General features: G+C 40.3%; 1 protein-coding gene across 2 annotated transcripts; it reads right to left on the bottom strand.

The window, feature by feature from the left end:
* Positions 1 to 10: 10 nt before the first annotated feature.
* Positions 11 to 19,583, bottom strand: efemp1 (EGF-like fibulin extracellular matrix protein 1). Of its 2 annotated transcripts, XM_088304851.1 has the most exons (11): positions 19,437 to 19,583; positions 19,059 to 19,153; positions 18,037 to 18,082; positions 17,636 to 17,899; positions 5,613 to 5,735; positions 5,313 to 5,432; positions 4,397 to 4,516; positions 4,109 to 4,228; positions 2,687 to 2,813; positions 2,404 to 2,596; positions 11 to 1,576 (listed from the first exon to the last, which is right to left on the bottom strand). In XM_088304851.1, the coding sequence occupies exons 2-11, from the start codon at positions 19,140 to 19,142 to the stop codon at positions 1,415 to 1,417; spliced, it is 1,359 nt and encodes a 452-aa protein (XP_088160977.1). In that variant the 5' UTR covers positions 19,143 to 19,153; positions 19,437 to 19,583; the 3' UTR covers positions 11 to 1,414. The 2 variants fall into 2 exon arrangements, with proteins under 2 accessions (XP_088160977.1, XP_088160979.1); XM_088304853.1 differs by lacking the exons at positions 5,313 to 5,432; positions 5,613 to 5,735.
* Positions 19,584 to 20,267: the final 684 nt, after the last annotated feature.

The following is a 20,267-nucleotide window of genomic DNA, read 5'->3' on the forward strand; positions in this document are numbered from 1 at the left end:
CATTAAAGTATTAATCCTGGGAAATCATATTTTATTCCATAATATAACTTTTTGCTCTTCTGGGTACAAACATTCAATACAAGATACATATTTCAAAAAAATATATTTTAAATATGAGACCCAAAAAATAGATATAAACAATATATGGAAAGCATGAACGGCTGGATTGCTGTGCGTGATGTAAGATTTTTTTGCTCCTGTCTCTTTAAGGCACGATGGCAGATTATGATATATATATTTTTAAGTGAGTTGAGGACACACACACACACAAACACACACACACTCACACCCTCCATATGTGCTGCATTAAGGAGCCACGACTGTGACGTGTGAAGCAACACTGGAGCTGAGTGACCCACAGGCCGGCCTGTTGGCGAGCTTGCGTCCACATTTCCTGTTATTGGCGTTGGAAGTGCATCAGCGCAAAGTATAAACAGCTCGGCCACATTAAGGACGCCCTTTGAGGCAGCTTTTTCACACACACACACAGATTTGTTACCTAGCTATGTACATGACTTAATGCGTATGAAGCAAGCGACTCACTGGCAAGATGTCAATTCTGAAGCTTTCTGGGAAATTGTTACTCATGGGCAACACGGTACACAAACCTCTTGATTGTGATGATGCAAAAGTAAGTCTCTAAAAATGAAAAGCTTTGTAGTATAATTGTGCCTTAGATGGGTTTGTGGTTTTTAATTCCAAATGGATTTTTCAATGAACGTGTAGCTGTAAAAAGTCTACCTCCCCCCCTGTTCGAATTCAAGTTTTTGTGATTTAAAAAAAATAAATCATAAATCCACCCAATAATGTGACTGACCACAGATGTTAAGACTAGATATGCCCGTGCTCTGTAACCAATGTGCCTACCTGGCAGCCATATTGGGAGGGACAATGTTCCCCAAGTTTAATGACAAAGTCGCAACTTGTACATTTCTCAACCGATTTTCACGAGGCTGACTTTTTTTTAACAATGCCAAAACGTGTTATCAATGTAGGACTATTGAAAATATCTTTGTTAGCTGTGAAATCACAGTTCTCTTGTTGTAATTGTACGACGTGCTGCACAATGTGCTGGTATCCCATTTTTCACCTTTCTGGCCGTCCACATGGAATACGCTGATGCTTTTGCGACGAGAGTTGCCGTAGCGATGCAGCTTAAAAAGGGGCATGTCGTATCTACCTATATATCTTGGTCTCATTTTTTTCAATCACAAAACCTGGCAGCTCAAAAGGGGTGTGTAGACTTCTGATAAAACATATCAATGGTCAAATGGCGAAATTAAAAAAAGTCACCACTGTACGTCGACTAAGCTTCTTCATCATCGTGCGGTGGCCACATGCGAGCTGTAAGGTATGAAAAATGTACAGTATGCTAGGCGGAGACAGACATTGGCTGCGTTACGGCGGCGAACGCTCAGAAGGCGTACGCTCCCACGATGACGGTGAGCCTCAGCAGAGAGCTGGAGTGGTAGTTCATGGTCAGGTGGTGCGTGATCATCTCCAGGTCCACCACGTACTCTCTGGGGCCCGACAGAGGCTTGGTGAGCACCAGCATGGCGCTTGCGTTGCTGGAACGCTGCGGGAACAAGGTAGTGCTCAATTATGACAGGAAAATAGGTCACTTCATAGGCCACGCCCCTTAAAGGCACATAACAAATACAATGCCACAGTATGTACAGTAATGACATTTATTTACTGTACATTTTCTGTGATTATGTTTTACTACATGCTAAAAGCAGTTGGGTAAAAAAATAACCCAATTTGGGTCAAATGGACCGATCCACTCACTGGGTCAATTCGACCCAACTTTCTGGGTTGGATTGTACACGGCAACTCTAAAATTGGGGAATTTTGTTCAAAACAACCCAAATTGACAACTTTTTTTTTTGGGGGGGGGGGGGGTATAAAATAAACCAGAAAAGTGGAAAGTAGTGGATCGGTGCATTCTGAACCCAAATTGGGTTATTTTCGACCCGACTCTTACTCAAGTGCCGGCATATACTTTTCACACAAGTACTATTTTTCTTTATTATAAACATGAAACAAAAAATGTGGGTCCATTTTGGGGAATCTGGAACGTTATTTCAAATAATTTCAGTGTGGAAAATCAATCTATATATTTTTAATTGAGTAAAAAACATGTAGGGCACTAGACAATTTTTTTATTTATTTATTTTTTTAAGAGGAGCATAGTGGCCCCGAACCTGAAAAGTAGAACATTTGTGGTCCGACGTCAGCAACAAAAAAAAAATATTGAAGAATCATACTTTTTTTTTTTTTTTTTACATCTGTGTGTGAAGAAGAACACTTATAATAATAATAAGTGAAGGTATCACTGTCTTTCATCCTAGTATTTTCACAACACGGGATACGTGGTCAAAATTTCAGCAAACCGCAACTTACCCGGAGGAAGAAGTCCCCGGCCTCATTCCCGGCTTTGATCCGGAAGGTGTTGTGCGTGTTAGCGTAGATACTGGTGGCTTGAATCTGGAAGATGTCGGCGGGCACGGGTCGCTCGGCCTGGATGCTCATGTACTTGTAGACGATGGACGGCGGCAGGCCCTGGCACTTGGCCTGAGGGCGGCAGATGCAGCGGCTGCAAAAAAAAAAATGAATGGCAATTGCCCGACTTTTTACAGATGGAGTGACAACATAGAGGCAAAACAAGCTGCTAGCATTGACTCACTTTTCCGAGGATTGTGTGTAAGGTGCGTTGCAGGGGTTTCTGGGATAGCAACGGAAGCCGCCGTAGTAGTTCCAGCACATCTCATCATCCTGGCAGTTGTGTGTGCCCGTCTCACATTCGTTCACATCTAGTCGTGACACAACAAAGAAATGACTGTTATCTGGCAATTACACCTCTTAAATGCATCATCCCTTTTGATATACTGCAGGTATGGCAACTTTAGAGTGCCTTGTTGTTCGCCATGAGTGCACGCATGTCACGCAGAGAGAGGTAGAAGTGCAAGGAAGGAGGAAAACAGCAAACACTTGCTAGCCAACAGTGGTGCAATTACAAACACCCTCATAGAAAAATATGCGACCCGCCACTGACTAGCAGTTCTGGGGGGAATCCTGCACGACTGACGCCAGTTAAGCAAAGGGGCAGCATTCGGAGCAAAGGCTGTGAAAAAATTAACTCGGTCATAGGTAGCCCAAACCACAAGTCTATTTGCGGCACAGCGACGTGGATTCATCTCCTTCCTCGCACAAGCGGCAGGATTCATGGGCGCCACTCGAGAGGCCTGCACCTGACCGAGGCAGCGATTGCAAAAACATAACATCAAATAAATCCACTTCAAAAAGCTAACACCGCATGTATGTGTGAATTCACTGCGGTGGTTCAGAGGGGAAACACTATGTTGATTTGTTGGTGGCTTATTTTGCTGCTTCAGTGGGGAGGCCTAATTCTAATCCTGACTGGGGCATATAATTGATCATTAACTGACATGGATTCTGATGAATGTCTGATAGAGTTAAAATGTTACTACATTATTGCCTTACAGTTAATAAAAGTTTAAATGACAACTACGGTTTGACGCTCGAACAGATTCGTCAAATGATAATTGATCACAACGGAATAAATTGGGAGTTTGTGTTTGAACACAGACAGCAATGACAGCTCCGATCATGGTGACAAATCATATCTTCCTGAACATAAATGCAGACAAACTCTCAATTTTACTGGGCTTGTCTTTGAGACAGACAGTCATGTGACCTTACCACGGAGGTTAGAACACTCAGTGGGAATCTCTTATACCACTCTAAACTGGGTCAAGTCCTACCTCAAGGACAAGATATACAATTTTGAAATTTGTAACTGTCTCTGACCAAATGGCTATGACCAGTGGTGTTACCCAGGGGTCAATCCTGGGACCTCTATTGTTCAATCTGTACATGCTCCCATCAGGCCAGCTAATATAAAGACAACACTCAAATCTACACGTCTCGGATGGCATGAACATAATCAGCTGGTGAGGATAAGTGGAAAATGGATAGATAGATGGATAGAATGAGTATAGCTTTATGGAAAACTAGTCTGTGGCACAAAAAAAAAGTTTGGGGAGGGCTGGACAAGAGGACCGAATGGTGGAGGATGTTGCAGTACCTTGACACAACCTGTTACCCTGCAGCTTGTATCCCTCTGGGCACTCGCACGAGTAACTTCCCGGACTGTTGATGCACTGGTACTGACACATGTAGCTGAAGAAGTTGCATTCGTCAATGTCTGTGCGGGAAACAGAAACATGCATGATGATGTCATAATATATTACTCGCAAAAATGTATTGATAGAGTTTCGAGGTGTTTTTTTTTTTTTAATGGGTAAACTTAAATTTAACCTTCACTAATTGTTTTAATGTGCATGTCCAACTGTTTTTGCGCATTAGCAATTACCTTGGCAGGAGACCAAGTCCGGGGCCAGCTTGTGGCCTTGATTGCACTGGCACAAGAAGGAGCCAATCAGATTGTAGCAGTGGTGCTGACATGGACTTTGCGTGTCGCATTCGTTGATATCTGACAACAGAAGACATATTCCGCGTTAATGTGTTATATTAATACACAGGTAGACAACTACAGAAGCCGGGGTGGCAGTCTGTCAGCAGGAGGACTGAATGTCTATTTTGTATCGTTTTTTTAAATGGATAATGAATTTATTCAACACCCTCACTGCGAGCCAAAGAAGCGTTCCCCACATAGGTAGCCGATTTGGAGCCTTGTGACCTGTTAGTTTTTCTCTTCATCATAATTGACGTGACAAGCCGAAACACACGGCCTAATCTTTTTCTTCAACTCAAAAGCTGTACTGAGCTCAAATCGAAAGCGATGTAACGCTGCCATCTAATGGCATCTGCTTCTCATTACAGTTATGTAGACGCTTGAATTTCACAACCAAGCTGGGTGAGACCCTCTTCCATGGCTAGCTGCTAAAAAAATGTACTTGACAAAGATATTCGTCAATGGCAGAGCACGATTGCATTCCAGTTGACAAATATAAACAACCAAGTCTGTTTTTTTTTTCAAAACGAATAATCTTTTAAAATGACGGCAAAGGTGTACCTAATGATTTAGCTTGCTCAGTCCACAATGTTTTGTCACAATTTGTGTGTGGTCTTGTTTCCCGGTCCTTGGAAGCATTCTAACATAAGCCATGATGATTACTAATAACGACTCCTGCGGTTCACTTGGCCTTTGTATGATTGAACCTGGCAGACGATAAATACTGTTACTATCGACGAAGCGTACCATGCTGTTTTTACTACTTCCAAACACGCACACGCACGCACGCACACTCATCCTCCGCGTGACTTACCAACACAGCTGTGGTTGTTGGTGGCCAACTGGTGACCTGCATTGCATTCGCAGTCGTACGAGCCCTGAGTGTTCACACACTTGTGCATGCAGTAGTGGGACACCGCACACTCGTCTCTGTCTGCAGAGACACACACACTATAAAAAATGTATCCTTTCAAGGTCTTTCAATTTACAATCTATCTGCCTTACAGGTATTTGTGGCTGTTTGTTTCTCTCTTCTCTCTCTCTCATTATTTGTAACAACCCTTGTATGTGTGTATGTAAATTTGTAATGTTTTAGTAAATGACAAAGACTGACCTACACATTGGTCTCTGTTCCTCTGATATCCCGCAGGACACTGGCAGTTGTACGAGCCCCTGGTGTTGAAGCAAGTCTGCTCGGGCCCGCAAGCGTGTTGGCCTGTCGCGCACTCGTCTATGTCTGCGCTCCACACACACACGCATACACACATACATGTATACTGAAACATGTGGTAAACAAGCGAAGCGATGCTACGAAAGGTGAGGCTTTGCATCGTAAAAACGATGTGCGTGTGTGTCACTGACGCGGTCTCACGGTGCACGCCTCGTGAAATCCCACAAAAAAAGCAGGTGGATAAAAACACACACATGGCTCATCATTCTGGATGATATATGGGTGCCTTGTTTTTCATTCTCAACAAATCCTTGCCTCAACGTATTTGCATTTGGAGTTGCAAGCCGCATCTTGGTCATTTGATCTTTTTTGCTCTGTGGTGCGAGCAAAATTGCGGTACTCGTGCACTGCGGATACGCCGTCACTTTGATGAAGTGGAAAATCAAACGGAGCAATTATTACAACAGGGTGATGCCCTCACATGTGGGCAAGGAGAGCCAAAATTGCTGATGAACCTTCGGCCATTCGTTGAACGTAAACAGTCACATACACAAATACAAAATGAAAACACTTCCAAGGAGCTGCTGTAGGCCACTACTCACACCCGGATAGTCACGCACAGACTAACCTACCACGCCCCTTAAAGGCACACATCCAACACACAAAACATTAACATGAGTTAATTACGTTGCAAGGTATGGTACCACAGTATATACGTATAGTATATCGGCCAGAACAGCCAGGTTATTTTTTTTTTCCCCAAAGTATCACTTCTTGCATTTTGTGACAGAAAGTCACATGAAATGAGGTCACAAACTGCCAATCTTTAGTAAACATGCCTGCAATCTGTTTATCTTAAAAGTGATGAATCCAACTCGTGAAATACAGTGTATGATTGATCGCCATCTGCTGCATCCCTCCCGCCTACTCCTCTTCTTTCTAAACGCGCACACACACACACAAAGAGCATCCAAACACGCCCATGGACTCTCATCCCAGGCAGGCCCACCAGCAGTCCACCTGGGTGGTCCCCCCCCCCCCCAATGCAGACAGCCATTGGGCATCAGTTTCACAGTATGTCAAGCAAGTTATCCTCAATACCACACACACACACACACACACGCATACGCATACGCATATGCACACACAACAGGGAACGAGGGAGTCGTTATTTTTTTGTGATTTGGCATGTGCACGTACCAAAAATAGTGCAAAAAAAGATGTTTCAGTGAGTGGAAAAAGATAAAAATGTGCTGCTGCTGCTCGTAGATGTGAGCCATGCAACTAAAGGAAAAGTAAAGATACTGTCGAAAGCTTGACATAACTGTTCAAGTAACGTAATAAGGGCAATTGACTTTTTATTATAAAAACAAATAGGAATAAATACAAATAGTCATAATATGTCGCCTTTAATTTAAACTCAAGCACAGAAGACAAACCTTTTTGAAAGTGATACAAATGCACCCGTAGTATCTGCCGTAGGTGCACCTCGGAGCCGCGGCCAAACAAAACGTTAACGCGTGTTAACAGACAAAAGCGAGGCGAATCCAAAAGGGCAACCTGAGAGACATCAGGCGCACGATTCATACGGGCACAGACAAGAATGCTCCACACGCCACTTCATATATATATTTTAAAAAAAAATGAAAAAAAAGAGGGAGAGAAAAGCAGTGTTGTGCCGGGAAATCCACACTCTCTGATGTGGCTTGCAAAGCACCTGCAATAGACTTCAATAGCAGCACAATAAAGAACGGTAACCCCACACCAAGCAGTCAAAGACGGGATGTGCTTTATCTATTAAAAAATATGAACTACAATCTAAATTCCTTCATTTATAAATCGCCACGGACCTAATTAGTCGTATAATGCAATGTGAGTAATTCTTGAATGCTCTATTTGTATGTGTTGCTGCGCCACTTGTGTTAAAGTTGCAGTACCGTAACAACTATGCTAATTTTCGGGTTGGGGAGGATTGCATGTGAGCAACAGGCGAGTGGACTTGTTCGGTAAAATGGATATGGCGTGGTTCATAAATAAAGAATATTTTCATTTATGAGTCAGTTTTGCAGTTAACTTTAACTAAGAGGAACAAACGGGTTCAAGCAAGCACACTAAGCTTCTGAGTTTCATTTTCTTAAGTGATGTTACAAGACAAGGGAGTAAGAACATGGACTTGAGTTTTTCATTTATGAAACAAGTTTAGAACGGTTTTAACCAGTTTAACTGTGTTTAAAGTGCCTCTTGTGTGTTTTCTTCATTTTTATATATTTATATTGATTTAGTGGTTCCAGAAATTCAGTTGAACAAGAAAATGAAAGTGGAAAAATAAAGTGTTCTGATCATTTCTTTTTCTTGCGTGACTGTATTCATATTTATATATGGTTTCTCAATATTGTTAAGGATCACATTTGAATGAGTGTCATCAAAAACAGACAGGTACTTTAAAGCCGGGATCAAGTCAGGACCACAACTTGTGACTGAAGGTATTTAGTGATTCACAGGGACTGGAAATGGCGTGTCTCCTGTCAGCAGTCTCAGACAAACATCAGCAATAACAACTTTGTGACATTGCAATGCTGACAGGAAGCCATTGGAGGATTAAATTGTGTGGTCACGGGACGTCTTAAAACCGTAATTCACCGCGCCCCAGCAGGTTCTCTGTTTCTTCTTCTTTTTCTCACTGTAATTTGGCTGCGTGTCTTTCAGCAGTGCTCAGTGCTGCCCCGCATGTCGCAGTGGTACAATATGGTACTACACCCAAGACACGTAAATCAATTCGGCCAGGAAAAAAACAAAAACGGAATGACTTTCTTAAAAATCCGCTATACAACAAGGACGCGAATAATGAACCACTTGGTCTATATTCGAACTCGATCAGCATTTCCTGCCAATTTGTTTCGCCTCGAAATGACATCAAGATGAACTTGAGCACTGTTTGGCCTGTCATGATGAAGACGAGAGAAACTGCCTGGCATAGAGCACATCGAAAAGTAAATTATTCGTACACGTATGTGCGCTGTAAGGCAAAGAAAACTCTAAATAAAAGCATATGTGCAGGCCGAGAACATCTCAATAACTAACTGCTACTTGGTCGCTCAGCCTTTGAGGCGCTGCCAGTCTCGTGCGTGCGTGTGCGCGCGCGTGTTTGCGGGTGTGGTGAGGGGCGGTTGGCTTTATCCCATACTCAGAGGACTCCTGGGTCCAGTAAAGCCCCCCCAACCGCAACTTACCGCATGGAGTAAGTCCATATAGTTGACACATAAAACCATTTTTTTCTTTTTAAGCTGCAACAAGCCACCAAACGTGATGATGTGTGAGGTCATCCGCATTTACTTGACACAGCTCTCTTGTTAGCAACGCGCTCGAGGGAGGCTTTCCAGGGGACAAGTGGAAGTGGAAAGAATGAGGAGAGAGAGAGAAAGAGAGTGAGAGTGAAAGAGAGATAGAGGGGGAGAGACAGGGAGAGAGAGAGAAAGGGTGGAGGTCTTCTTTTTTTGTTGTTGTTAAAGATTTGAAGTTGGATTTACGGCGTGATGTCAGAGTTTTAAAACTCCCTTCGCTCTTTTCGGGATTAATTCTAAAGGCCCCGTGGGAGTTTTGGAAGGGGAGCTCAAAGAATGCATGTGCATAATAGTTGTGTGTGTGTGTTTTAAATTTAGTACATTTGAATTACTTTTTAGTTTGTTAGTTTTTATTCAAGTTACTTTAATTTTTCATTTTAGTTGAGGATTTAATCTTTTAGCATTAGTTTTAGTTTTTATTCAAAAGTTTTCACTAACAATAATGCTGATCTGTACTTGAGTCTTTGTTTTTCTGACGACTTGTTTTCTTTTTATTCACCGAATAGCATAATTACCTGAGTCATTATCTAACTCACTGTCATGAGGTAAAAAAAAAATACTGATGATGAAATCCCCAAAAGACGAAAAAGTGTGTGATCATTTTTTTTAACTGCGGATTTATTCATGACATGACAGGGCCTGTTGTAATTATCACTTGAGAGCATTTAGTCTTGTTTTCACTGAAGCCATCGGGATGGAAAAGCAGGAAGAGACCCAAGAAATGGTTTGGACAGCATCGCAAATTTTTTTTTTTTTGGGTGAATCTGGGATTATTGGATATTGAATCTTTGCAAAGAGAAAAAGGGGTGGGGGTACGGGGACAAAAAGTACAAAACCCGTCTAAAAAGAAAATACTTTTAACACTGAGCTAAGCTACTGTAACATTATGCACTATTTGACCATTAACTCTACGCTTAAAAATAGGAAAATAATGTGTACTTAAAAAAAAGATTAAATTCCAATGTATTGCATATAAAAGCTAAATTAAAAAAAATGAATAGATGTTAAATAACAATCACTTGCAAACGTATTGAACTCAAAAGCAAAATACGACTGAACTATAGGGAGGTATCCGTGTACCACTATTGGTACACGTACCACATGTTGAGAACCGTTGCTTTAGTATACAAGTTGCTTTGTTTATTTTGCACGCATATTCTCATGAAAAGCAGCTTAGACAGAAAAAAAATTGGAGTATTTCCCTTTCAAAGCAAGCCGGAGGATAAGGCAGAGATAAGAAAATCAAAGGAAGCGAAGCCATAACTCTTATTCGCATTAGAGCGAGAAATATTTCCGTGTTATGTTGTTGAGCGGGGAGTTTTAGTTGTGCTTAAAACCTGACTTACTTTGATTTGTGCTCCCAAAAGGTCAGAAAAATCCCGATGCATGCCAGCAACATTCCCTCTTTCGGTATTGACCTGTCCTGCTCCCTGGGAAGTCAAATGCCTCAAAAAGTGAAAATTCAAGCAAAAATATTTGTTATATTTTACGAAAAAAAATTGAATCAAAGTAAAAATTGTACAACTAATTGTAGAATTACAAATATGTACCCTTAAGTGCGAAAAAAGTCACAATGTTCCAACGAATTAATATTTTTGCAACAATGTAACATTATGCTGGTCCAAAAATTAAAAAAAAATGTTTTCATCAGAGATGCAAGTAAACTTTTGTCGACTCATTTTATGCCCTGATTCTGAATATGCCACAATTTTTTCTCCAGCACATCCTATTGTATATTACTACTAATAATATAACAATAATGTGTTAAATAGTAATATATTTCGTAATATTTACGAATTAAGGGTTTGGTTCAGCAACAGGTGGATTTTTTTTTCGGAAACAATATTCTTAGTTATGGATTTTAAAAAAAAAATGAAAATCTGTTTGACATATTTATGTGATAATTTGTTACAATCATATCAAGGCTTTTTAATTGGCCCTCAGATGCAGGTGATTTAAAAAAAAAATGAATAATAGAATTCAAAATTGATTGGAAGAGGAAATGGAGCTCTGTCGCAAAAAAAAAAAAAAAGAAGCTCTGTGATTGCCAAAATAAAAACCACAAAACGCTGGATGGAGATTTAAAGGCACTGTGTGTCCGCTTCCCGACATGAGGTCAACGGAAAGATCAGCACACGGTGAGCAGATGAGTGGAGGAAGCAGCTGGCCGCTGGACAGCCACCAACAACAACAGCAGAACAACAGCTTTGTGGACACGTTCACCTAGGACACCGCTCAGAGGTGGCGATCCCCAAGCACCCGTCGCTGATGTCAGCAAGCGGTGAAAAACACCAAGTGCGCAGGTGCTGCCTGCCTGCGTAGATACGCATGCCTCCATTATTTTTTTTTTAACACGCCACTCAAGCGGCGGGGCCCCCAAAAATATGACTAACACCAAAAAGAAAAGGAAAATTCATTAAGCGGCTTCTTGTAACTTGAAAAACGGAATACTGCTGGGTCAAAAAAATAAATAAAAAATACTAAATTGGTTATTTGGGTCAATTTGACCCAAGTTTTGATTGTTTTGTGCAAATAACTGAAAAAAGTTGGGTCAAATTGACCCAAGTAACAGGTTGGTCCAATTTTTGAACGAGCAGTTTTAAGAATGTATGTTGGGGAACTCAGGATGTCTATGTGAAAATATATTTTCCAACTATATTTAAGTTCCCCATTCAGATCCACCGTTCGATATTAGAAATCCTCGTGTTTATTGCCACAAATTCCTGTCCGTTACAAACAAATTTCCCAAATTTTGCAACCCTTTTCCTGACACTCAGAATTCCTTCAAACTAAATTTTGCGCTATCCTAAGAGGTTTGGACGTACGAGGAACCCATGGAGACGGACAATAATAATACCCACAAGCATATATTCTTTATCCCCTGCAAAAAAACTTCATATTACTGCACCTTACTGCAGGGGTGGGCAAACTTTTTGATTGGCGGGCCACAATGGGTTCTAAAATTTGACAGAGGGGTCGGACCAGGAGCAGATGGATGGAGTGTTTTGGTAACCTCGCCTTATCGGAGAAAAAAAATAAATAAATAAAGTGAACAAAAGCATAGCAACAATATATATGTCTTTGAAAAACCAAAGTAATTAGAAAATAAAACATTAACAAGGTTTATTCATTTAATTTTTTTCAAGTTCCGGATTAAAACGTTTAATGGGCCGCATGTGGCCCCTGAGCCGTAGTTTGCCAACTCCTGCCGTCAATTAGAGGAGTTGTGAAGCTCTTCTTCATTTGAGTGTGCAAAAGTGTACTATACTGCCCCTCGGTGGCCAAGTCGAGTACACCAGAAGGAGCTGCCAAGAATTAACTATGATGATCAAACTGTTTAATTCTTGACATTGTAGTTAATTTTGTGTGTTTAAAAGATAAAATGTTATAGAGCGCTACTTTCCTTATTTCAAAAAACACTCCACAAAAAAAATGAATGTTGAAATTGAGTGGGAGGGGTAAAACTAAAAATGATATGGTATATGGTAAATGTTCACTAAACGGTCGTTCACTGTGATCAAAACATGGTCGCGTGTCTCCTTCCTCCAAATATCAGCAGGCTGTCAACTTGAAATGTGAAACTGTGAAGGCATTGCGGCGTTCCACTCGCTCTCCCTCCCTGTGCACGTTCCCCCCGCCTGCATTCCTGCTTCCCGCAGATCGATGTGATGCTTATCTGTCAAGGTGGTGAGTAATTTTTACCATCACAAAAGACAGGAGCAAACGAAAAAACAAAAAAATACTTTGACATTCCAGAGATATTCCTCTCGAGCCATTGCATGCTAACGGAAAAATGTTTGAATGAAATGAAAAGTGCACAAGTTCGCCTTGTCAAACCGAGCGGAGGTGTTTGCGGCACTAATATTTGAAAAATATCTCCATCGGGACAGGTGGAGATGACGCTGAAGTTCGCCAGGCATGCGGGTGCTAACGTGGCCGCTGTGACCTCAGCGAAAGCAGACGGGTAAGTAAACAGGAGGGGCGAGTCTGTTCTTGCCTCGCGCTGCAGCGCATGAGAGTCTAATTTTGGCCATGAAAAATATAATGACGCCTTCGCTTATTGCCGCGATCTGTGTTTTGCTTGACTTTATGTCCTCGTTCAACTCATTTCATATCTCGCTCTCTAGGTTTTGGATTCCACCTGTTCTCATCGGCCTTGCTCCTTCTGTCGACCAATCAGATCCCCCGTTGCTTTAAATTATTTTTTTCCTATTTTAAAGTAAATCGTATTATATTAACTGATTAAATCAGCAAACCGATTAATCGATCTGGTCCTAATATTTACTACTGAGAGGCTGAAATGTCAAGAAATTGGGCAAATTTAAATTAAACAATGTCTCTAAGTGATTCATCGGCAAACAAAATATTTGTCGATTCATTTGATTCTCAATTAGCTGTAATTGTTAAAGTAATTGATTAATTGGTGTGGTACCTTGTGAGTTTAATTTGTTCTGTAACTGAATTTATCAAATAAATGTTCCCGATTGAAATGAATTGACACGCCATTTATCCAATTAGTTTTTTTGTTTTTATTATCTTAAATTTGCTTTTAAAGACAAAATGCACCGCAAGTCAAAATACCTCTGAACGCAAAAATGGCACTCGAAGTAAAATGTTAAAAAAAAAAAGCATCAGGCTGGATTGTCATGAGCCACTCCGAGTTACTTTTCGTGTGGTCTTGGAAGTTGTCCTAAAATAATAACGCTAACCGCTTGTCAACACTGCTAATGACTAATTAGACCACTTTTGATGGACAACATTCATTTGCGGGAGAGGGTGATGTCACCACTGCTGGAAATAAGACTTAAAAAGTATTAAAAAGACTTACAGCCAGCCACTTGTGGCCATCTTCCCTCGTGTGTGTGTGTGTGTGCGAGTGTGTTTAGTGGGTGGGCGAGGTCATGGAAATGCAAGTATCATTAAGCTGTCACACTCGCACTTAAGTTTTATAGCTTGTGTGGCTGTTGCAAAAGGAGGTGCCAATTTGTGTCACTACAACAACAAACGGACTAGGTTCAACATTAAGGTCAAAGAGGTTTTTTTTTTTTTTTTTTTTTTGGTACCGGTACTTGTCAAAAGAGATCTGCAGGCGAATCATAATAATAAATAAAGGAGCTACTTCTACTGCTGTGAGTTACTCAATAAGCAGCAGTTATTTTCGTCATTTATCGTAGAGGATAAAGAATATATGCCTGTGTTGCTCCTCAGATTGCGTCAGTACATGTTGCCTAAAAGGGTTCAAAAACCGAAACTGTTTGCATGTCAATAGCATTTTCCATTCTAGGTTAGCATTAAGCTTTCGGGCCATTATTAAGGTGTTGTTATTTAGTTGTTTCATATAAACAATATGTAATTCTCTTTGTTTTATGTTTTAAGAGTCAAGTGGAAATTGCTGTACATTTTTGAGCAAGTTTTTGCAATTTTTCAAAGACAAGTCCACTATTGCATTCAATCTATACAAAGCTCATTAGCAAGAGCCCAATCGAGCCTCGCCCTCTGCTCACCATGCATACCACCACTCGCACTGTCCATTGCAGCAGTTTTAGGAACCTCTTTTTTCAATTTTCTATTATGGTGAAGTCAGAGACTGGTTGCCATTCTACCCGCATGACGTGATGAAAACTCACGACCTTGGTAATTTAGTGCCTAATATATAGCCTGTCTGAATATGGAAGGTAGCCAATAAATTCCCTATTAGGGGAAGGTTAATGTATAACATCTTTGCTTTTTTGGCCATTTCTTGTCGCCGCTCAACGGCACAGTGACAAATTGTAGTACGTTGATCACAGGAGACATGTTCCAGAACCTACCCGCATCAGGTGGAATAATTATGTTTTTTAAATACGGATGACTGGAGATTCAATTATCTCCCCCCAATGAAGTCAATGGAAATGCCATTAATCTGTTCCAACCAAAAAACAAAAAATGTGTGTGTGTTTTTTTTTTAAATAACAATATAGCACTCTATAACATTTCACTTTATAAAAAAAAACATATAGTAATGACATAATTAACACAATTTTTGGCTTCAATTACACAGACATTGCGCTTGCTCCTTTTCATGTGCAAGCCTCGGCCACATGGGGGCAGTATAATAGATACACAGGGATTTGCATGACGATATCAGTAAGACGCAGTAATATTAATCGCTCTTTGCAGAGGATAAAGAATATATGTGTGTGTGAGAATTGTTATGTTATCTGTATATTTAAGTGTTGCTCCACGATTTTTGCTCAAATGTCTGTAGCTTAAAGGCTTATATCATCGTGATCGATATCAAGCCTAATTTGAAAAAGCAAGAAGTTGAAAGTACAGATATTTGTGTGCAAATGTAGGGAGTGATACTAAAAAAAAAGCAGTCAATTAGTGAATACTGAAGTCAAGTACAGATAGATAAAAACGCTGCTCTTTCTTGTCATATCATCATTTTTCTCTTCAAAACACTCCTTTGGCAGTTCAACTTGTGGAAAATTGGCCGTGTTCTTTTCCCCGCCGAGCGTTTCGCTGATCTCCCAGTTTATTTGCCACACACGCGACATGGAGTCACCGGAAAACAAGCGGGGCGGCCCGTCAAATACCGTGACGTTATTACGAGCCTTTCTGCGGTTGGTTTCATGTTTTTTCTTCTCTTCTGCTCAGCCTGACGCTGCACTCCTGCTTTGACTCAACAGCAGTGAGCGTTGCCATGTTTTATGCCCAAATAAAAACTTATGATTCACAAAAATACACTCACGAGGAACACCCTCACACGGATCATTCATTGCCTGAGGTGTAAAAAGAAAAAGAAAAAAAAAATCACATTTGTTACGTTTGTTTTTACACCCGCAGCCGCTCACCACATGCCTGCTGCAGTTCACCGCAGAACATGTTGCCACAAATGCATACACAAAAAAAAAAATTGGCATTGAAGAGTATTTGAGCCGTTGAGAACGAGAGTGGGCTGACTCCATTTTTGTCGTTTTTCAGTCAAGCACAGAAATGAGGAGAGAAAAGAATGCAAGGCGAAATGCAGCATTAGTTAGAATTTCATTATATAAATGTAAGGAAATTGAAAATCATTTCAAATCAAATACGATAAAAAGGAGTGCTTTGGGGGAAAAAAAATAAATTTTACGTTCACCCAAGTAAAAGTAACGAATTTGGGGCAAACTTTTTTGTCGATTGATTTTGTCCATGACATAGCAGGCTTTTCATGTATCTATTGAGCCACATTCCATTTATTTAGTCTTTTTTATTGTATTTTTACAATAAATCAAGTACGGTAATTTATTATTTATTAATTCACGTTTTTTATTAACACCTGCAATAATCAGAATGAATTGAATTACAGTCAATTAAATAATTGTTTAATTAAAAAAAATATATAAAAATGTATACGTGAAATTGTTTGTTTTTACTAAAAAAAAAAAAGCTATTCAATTAATTTATTTATTTCAAATAAATCTGCAGCGGATATAATAACTCTACACACCCCTGCATAAATGTGATACAAAAGAAATCAAAATAAATGGTTTAATTTTCACTGTCAAGGTGACCGATAAACTGAACAACTCTCTCTCAATTTTTTTATTTTTTGGAGATATTTTATATATTGATGAAGGGAAGTGAAAATAAACACCTGAGATAAGTGTGCACAGCCTTTTGTGACGGGGGATGTGGCCGTGTTCGGAATTAACCAACCTCATTCAAACTCACGTTAAATGTGAATTGGCACAAAGCTGACACTATTTAAAGCAGCTTTGATTAACCCAAAGTAAAGTTCAGCTGTTCTCGTAGGCTTTTGCTGCCATGTTTCTTTTGCAGTCTGGCAGAAGCTTGAAGGCGATTGCCACATGCTGTTTTTTCTTCTTTTTTTTATTTTATTTTTTTTTTACAAATTTCAGTGAGCTAGTTAGTACGCTTCTTTATTTTACTTTTAAATGAATAAAAAAAAAATAAAAAAAAATAAATAATGAATACATTTCAAAGAACCAATTTCCTGAGAAAATGTTCAAATGCAAAAAATATTATAGCCAGAGTCAGGAAGCTCAAAACCTCGTCGAGGAGAAGCCAAAAACACCACGCCGCAAGCGAGCAGTTTACGAAACGTGACATCACACAAGCTTGCAACACATCTGGCGCACACGCGTGCATGTGTCACGCAGATGGATGAACACTTCACCTTTGGAGCGCACAAGTCATTAACACGTAATTATCCAATACCGGCCCGGCCCGGGGATGCACGCGCCTGCTTTATTTGGCCAAGTGCAACAGAGGCATACTGATGATATTTTGGGAGATAAGGAGCCCCTTCAGGCCAAATATTTTTTAAGTGTGTCGAGTACAGCGGTGCTACGCAGATGTCAGTGATGGAGGATTCCAAACGGCAAGCGAGATGTTGTAAGTTATATTGGGGAGTTGCATCATATGCTCACTATAAGGTAATTGTATAATTGTGATTTAATGGATTTTCCAATTCAAATATTTTTGGGGAAAATGTTATATATATCCAGGATTATATAATTTGGTGATAGAAACTGAAAAAAAAAAAGATTCTGTTTCCTTTAAGGGAGGTATTGTGTTCTTCTGCTGACACACCGACCACGGCACGTAATTCTGCATTTCCAAAAATAATAATACTCCTACCTCTGCAGATGTTCTGCTCATCCGCCATGAATCCGGCGGAGCAACGGACCGTGGTTTGGCTGGTGTACGAGACCATCCCGGGAAATACCACAGGGTGATGCGGCTGGATGGGCGGCGCGGCGGGCTCTTGAGGGGGCTCTTCCTCACCCTCCTTGCTGATGAAGATGCGGGCGCTCCTGGGGAGGCACAGGTAGCCGCCGTAGTGGTTGATGCATTGCATGCCTCCTTTGCAGGCGTCATCCAGCAAGGTGCACTCGTCAATATCTAAGTGTGGATGACAACAAGTGCATCAGACTGTATATTAGAATAGCACAGCTTTAGTGCATTTACCATACAGCATTTACAGCATTTACCATATAAACTAACATTTTGGAATTTAAGCAGATGTAAACCAGTCTTACCTTTGCACTGCTCACTAACACTGTCATACTCATAACCTTCAGTGCACTGTGAAGGAAACACAATTGTATTAATAACATGAACCAACCAACAATAACACGGTTGCAATAGCATTGGATTTCTCTTAATAGTCAGTTTATCATTTTTTTTCCTCATTCAGATCGTTTTAATTAGCTGGAGGAGCTGATTTGTTAGTTTTCATTTTTGGGAAAATGATCTGCTTGAGTGTAGTTTTTATCAGTGGCGGGCCGTGCATTTCAGTGAAGTCGTACTTAGTCCGATCTGAGTCAATCCTACTCATATTGTCATCATTTATAACACCACAGCTGGAGAAATAATATACAAAAAGACCTACACACGACTGAGTGTTAAACGACCTAGCTTCTCTTGAAAGGTCTGTCTTGAAAATGTATGTATGGCGAGTTAAATCCACACTTTTCCCGCCTTCAGCCATTGTGGTTTAAAAAAAGCACCGTTTTTGAATGGTCACCAGTTTCGACTTTCCGGTGTGATGATTCCGCATAGTGCTGCCCCTTCAGAGTCGACTATCCAATCACAAGCCGCGTTCATCACCTTCAACGTTAGGCCAGCGAGTCGGCCTTACTGTCATCAACTCGTGATCTGATTGGCTATCGCAACTGTCTGTCGACTGTAAACGCCCCTCACACACACACACACACGCACACGCACACGCACACACACGCGCCCCCGCACACACACGAACACGCAGAATAGACGCCCGCACGTTCGGATATGAACGAATATTAATCATTAAATATTTTCAAATTATAAATTTAGCATATTTAAACGCAGTTTTGTTCAAACTGAATTGAACGGATTTATGGGATTGATCATTGAGCAAACTTCAATCAACTACCTGTTACACTACTTTCTGCAATATTTGTACATATTATAAAAACAATATATTTTTAAATTTTCTATAAACGACTGTATATTATCATCGAACATTAAAGCTATTTATTTTGATGTTTGTTATCATTCAACCATTTATCATTTTGCTTACCGAGTATGAGATGGGTTCTTGAGCCTCCTGGGGGAGGGCGCAGGAAAAAAGAGCGGCGAAGAGACCCACGCAGATCCACAACATGTTGACGGTCACTGTTGGGGTGAGAAAGAGAGAGAGAGGGCGAGAGAGAGCGCGAGAGAGAGAATGAGAGAGAGGGAGAGAGAAAGAGAGAGCGAGAGAGAGAGAACACAGTCAAGTTTTAATAGCACGTATGATGACGTCTTCAACGAGTCCTGACATCTCCTGTAATGTCATGTTGATGCTGGAACTTGGGGGAATGTGAACACGAAAAATGAAAGATCGCTGAGTCAAAATCGTGCGAGAGGGTCGAACATGACTGGCTTGGAAACAAAAAAAAAACGGTCGATACCTTACCTGAGGATCTCGTGCAAGTGGATGCAAATCAGAAGGTCCGACACGGTGGAGGTGTTAAATGTAGTTTTGCGTGGATGGTGTGCGAGTGGAGCAGCATTTGGGATGAACACCAGTGGGTTGAGGGTATGTCATGCAGGGGGCGGGAGGCGGGGGGCGGTGTGCCGGCCAGGTTGGGTCTCGCTCACCGGGCTTTAACCGAAGCCCACGAAAAGGGCTGTAACTGTGACCTCTATCGATATTTGGTGGTATTGCAGACGTGAAATTCATTATCATTCATTATTTGCTCAGAACCTTTTAAAGATTTCTTTATTCTGAGATCATGGAATTTATTCACTAGTTACATACTTAAATTATTTAAAATGATTAAAAGTAAGGTAAAAAAAATAATAAATGAAAAATGAAAAATAATCTTTAACCGTACAAATGGAGGTAAATCCCTCGAAAAAGACTCTAACAGCGCACTCTAGCGACACATAGTGGTACTCCATACATGAGACGCCTTTTGCCTTTTTATTAGGTCCTGGTAATAGTTTTTTTTAAAGAGCAAAGCATTTCAATCTGCTTTTTCAATTAGTTGTATATTATATTATCTAAAACAAAAATGTGCGTATTAATTTGTTCATTAGTCTCTAAAAATAGATAGAAGTAAAATTTTCAAACAAAAATTATTTTTAGTAAATAAAGCTTGAACAGTAAACATTTTTTTTGTTCGTTAGGTTTATTCATCAAAATGGCCCAAACTAAAGCTTTGAATAAAATAAAACGTTTTAAATTAGGTTAACAAAATTCTAAAAAAAAGTAAAGAAAAGTAATATAATATGTTCATTTAAA

Source organism: Idiotropiscis lumnitzeri, chromosome 9, assembly GCF_059441095.1.
Source record: "Idiotropiscis lumnitzeri isolate Australia: NSW breed Sydney's pygmy pipehorse chromosome 9, RoL_Ilum_1.0, whole genome shotgun sequence".
Lineage (NCBI taxonomy): Eukaryota > Metazoa > Chordata > Actinopteri > Syngnathiformes > Syngnathidae > Idiotropiscis > Idiotropiscis lumnitzeri.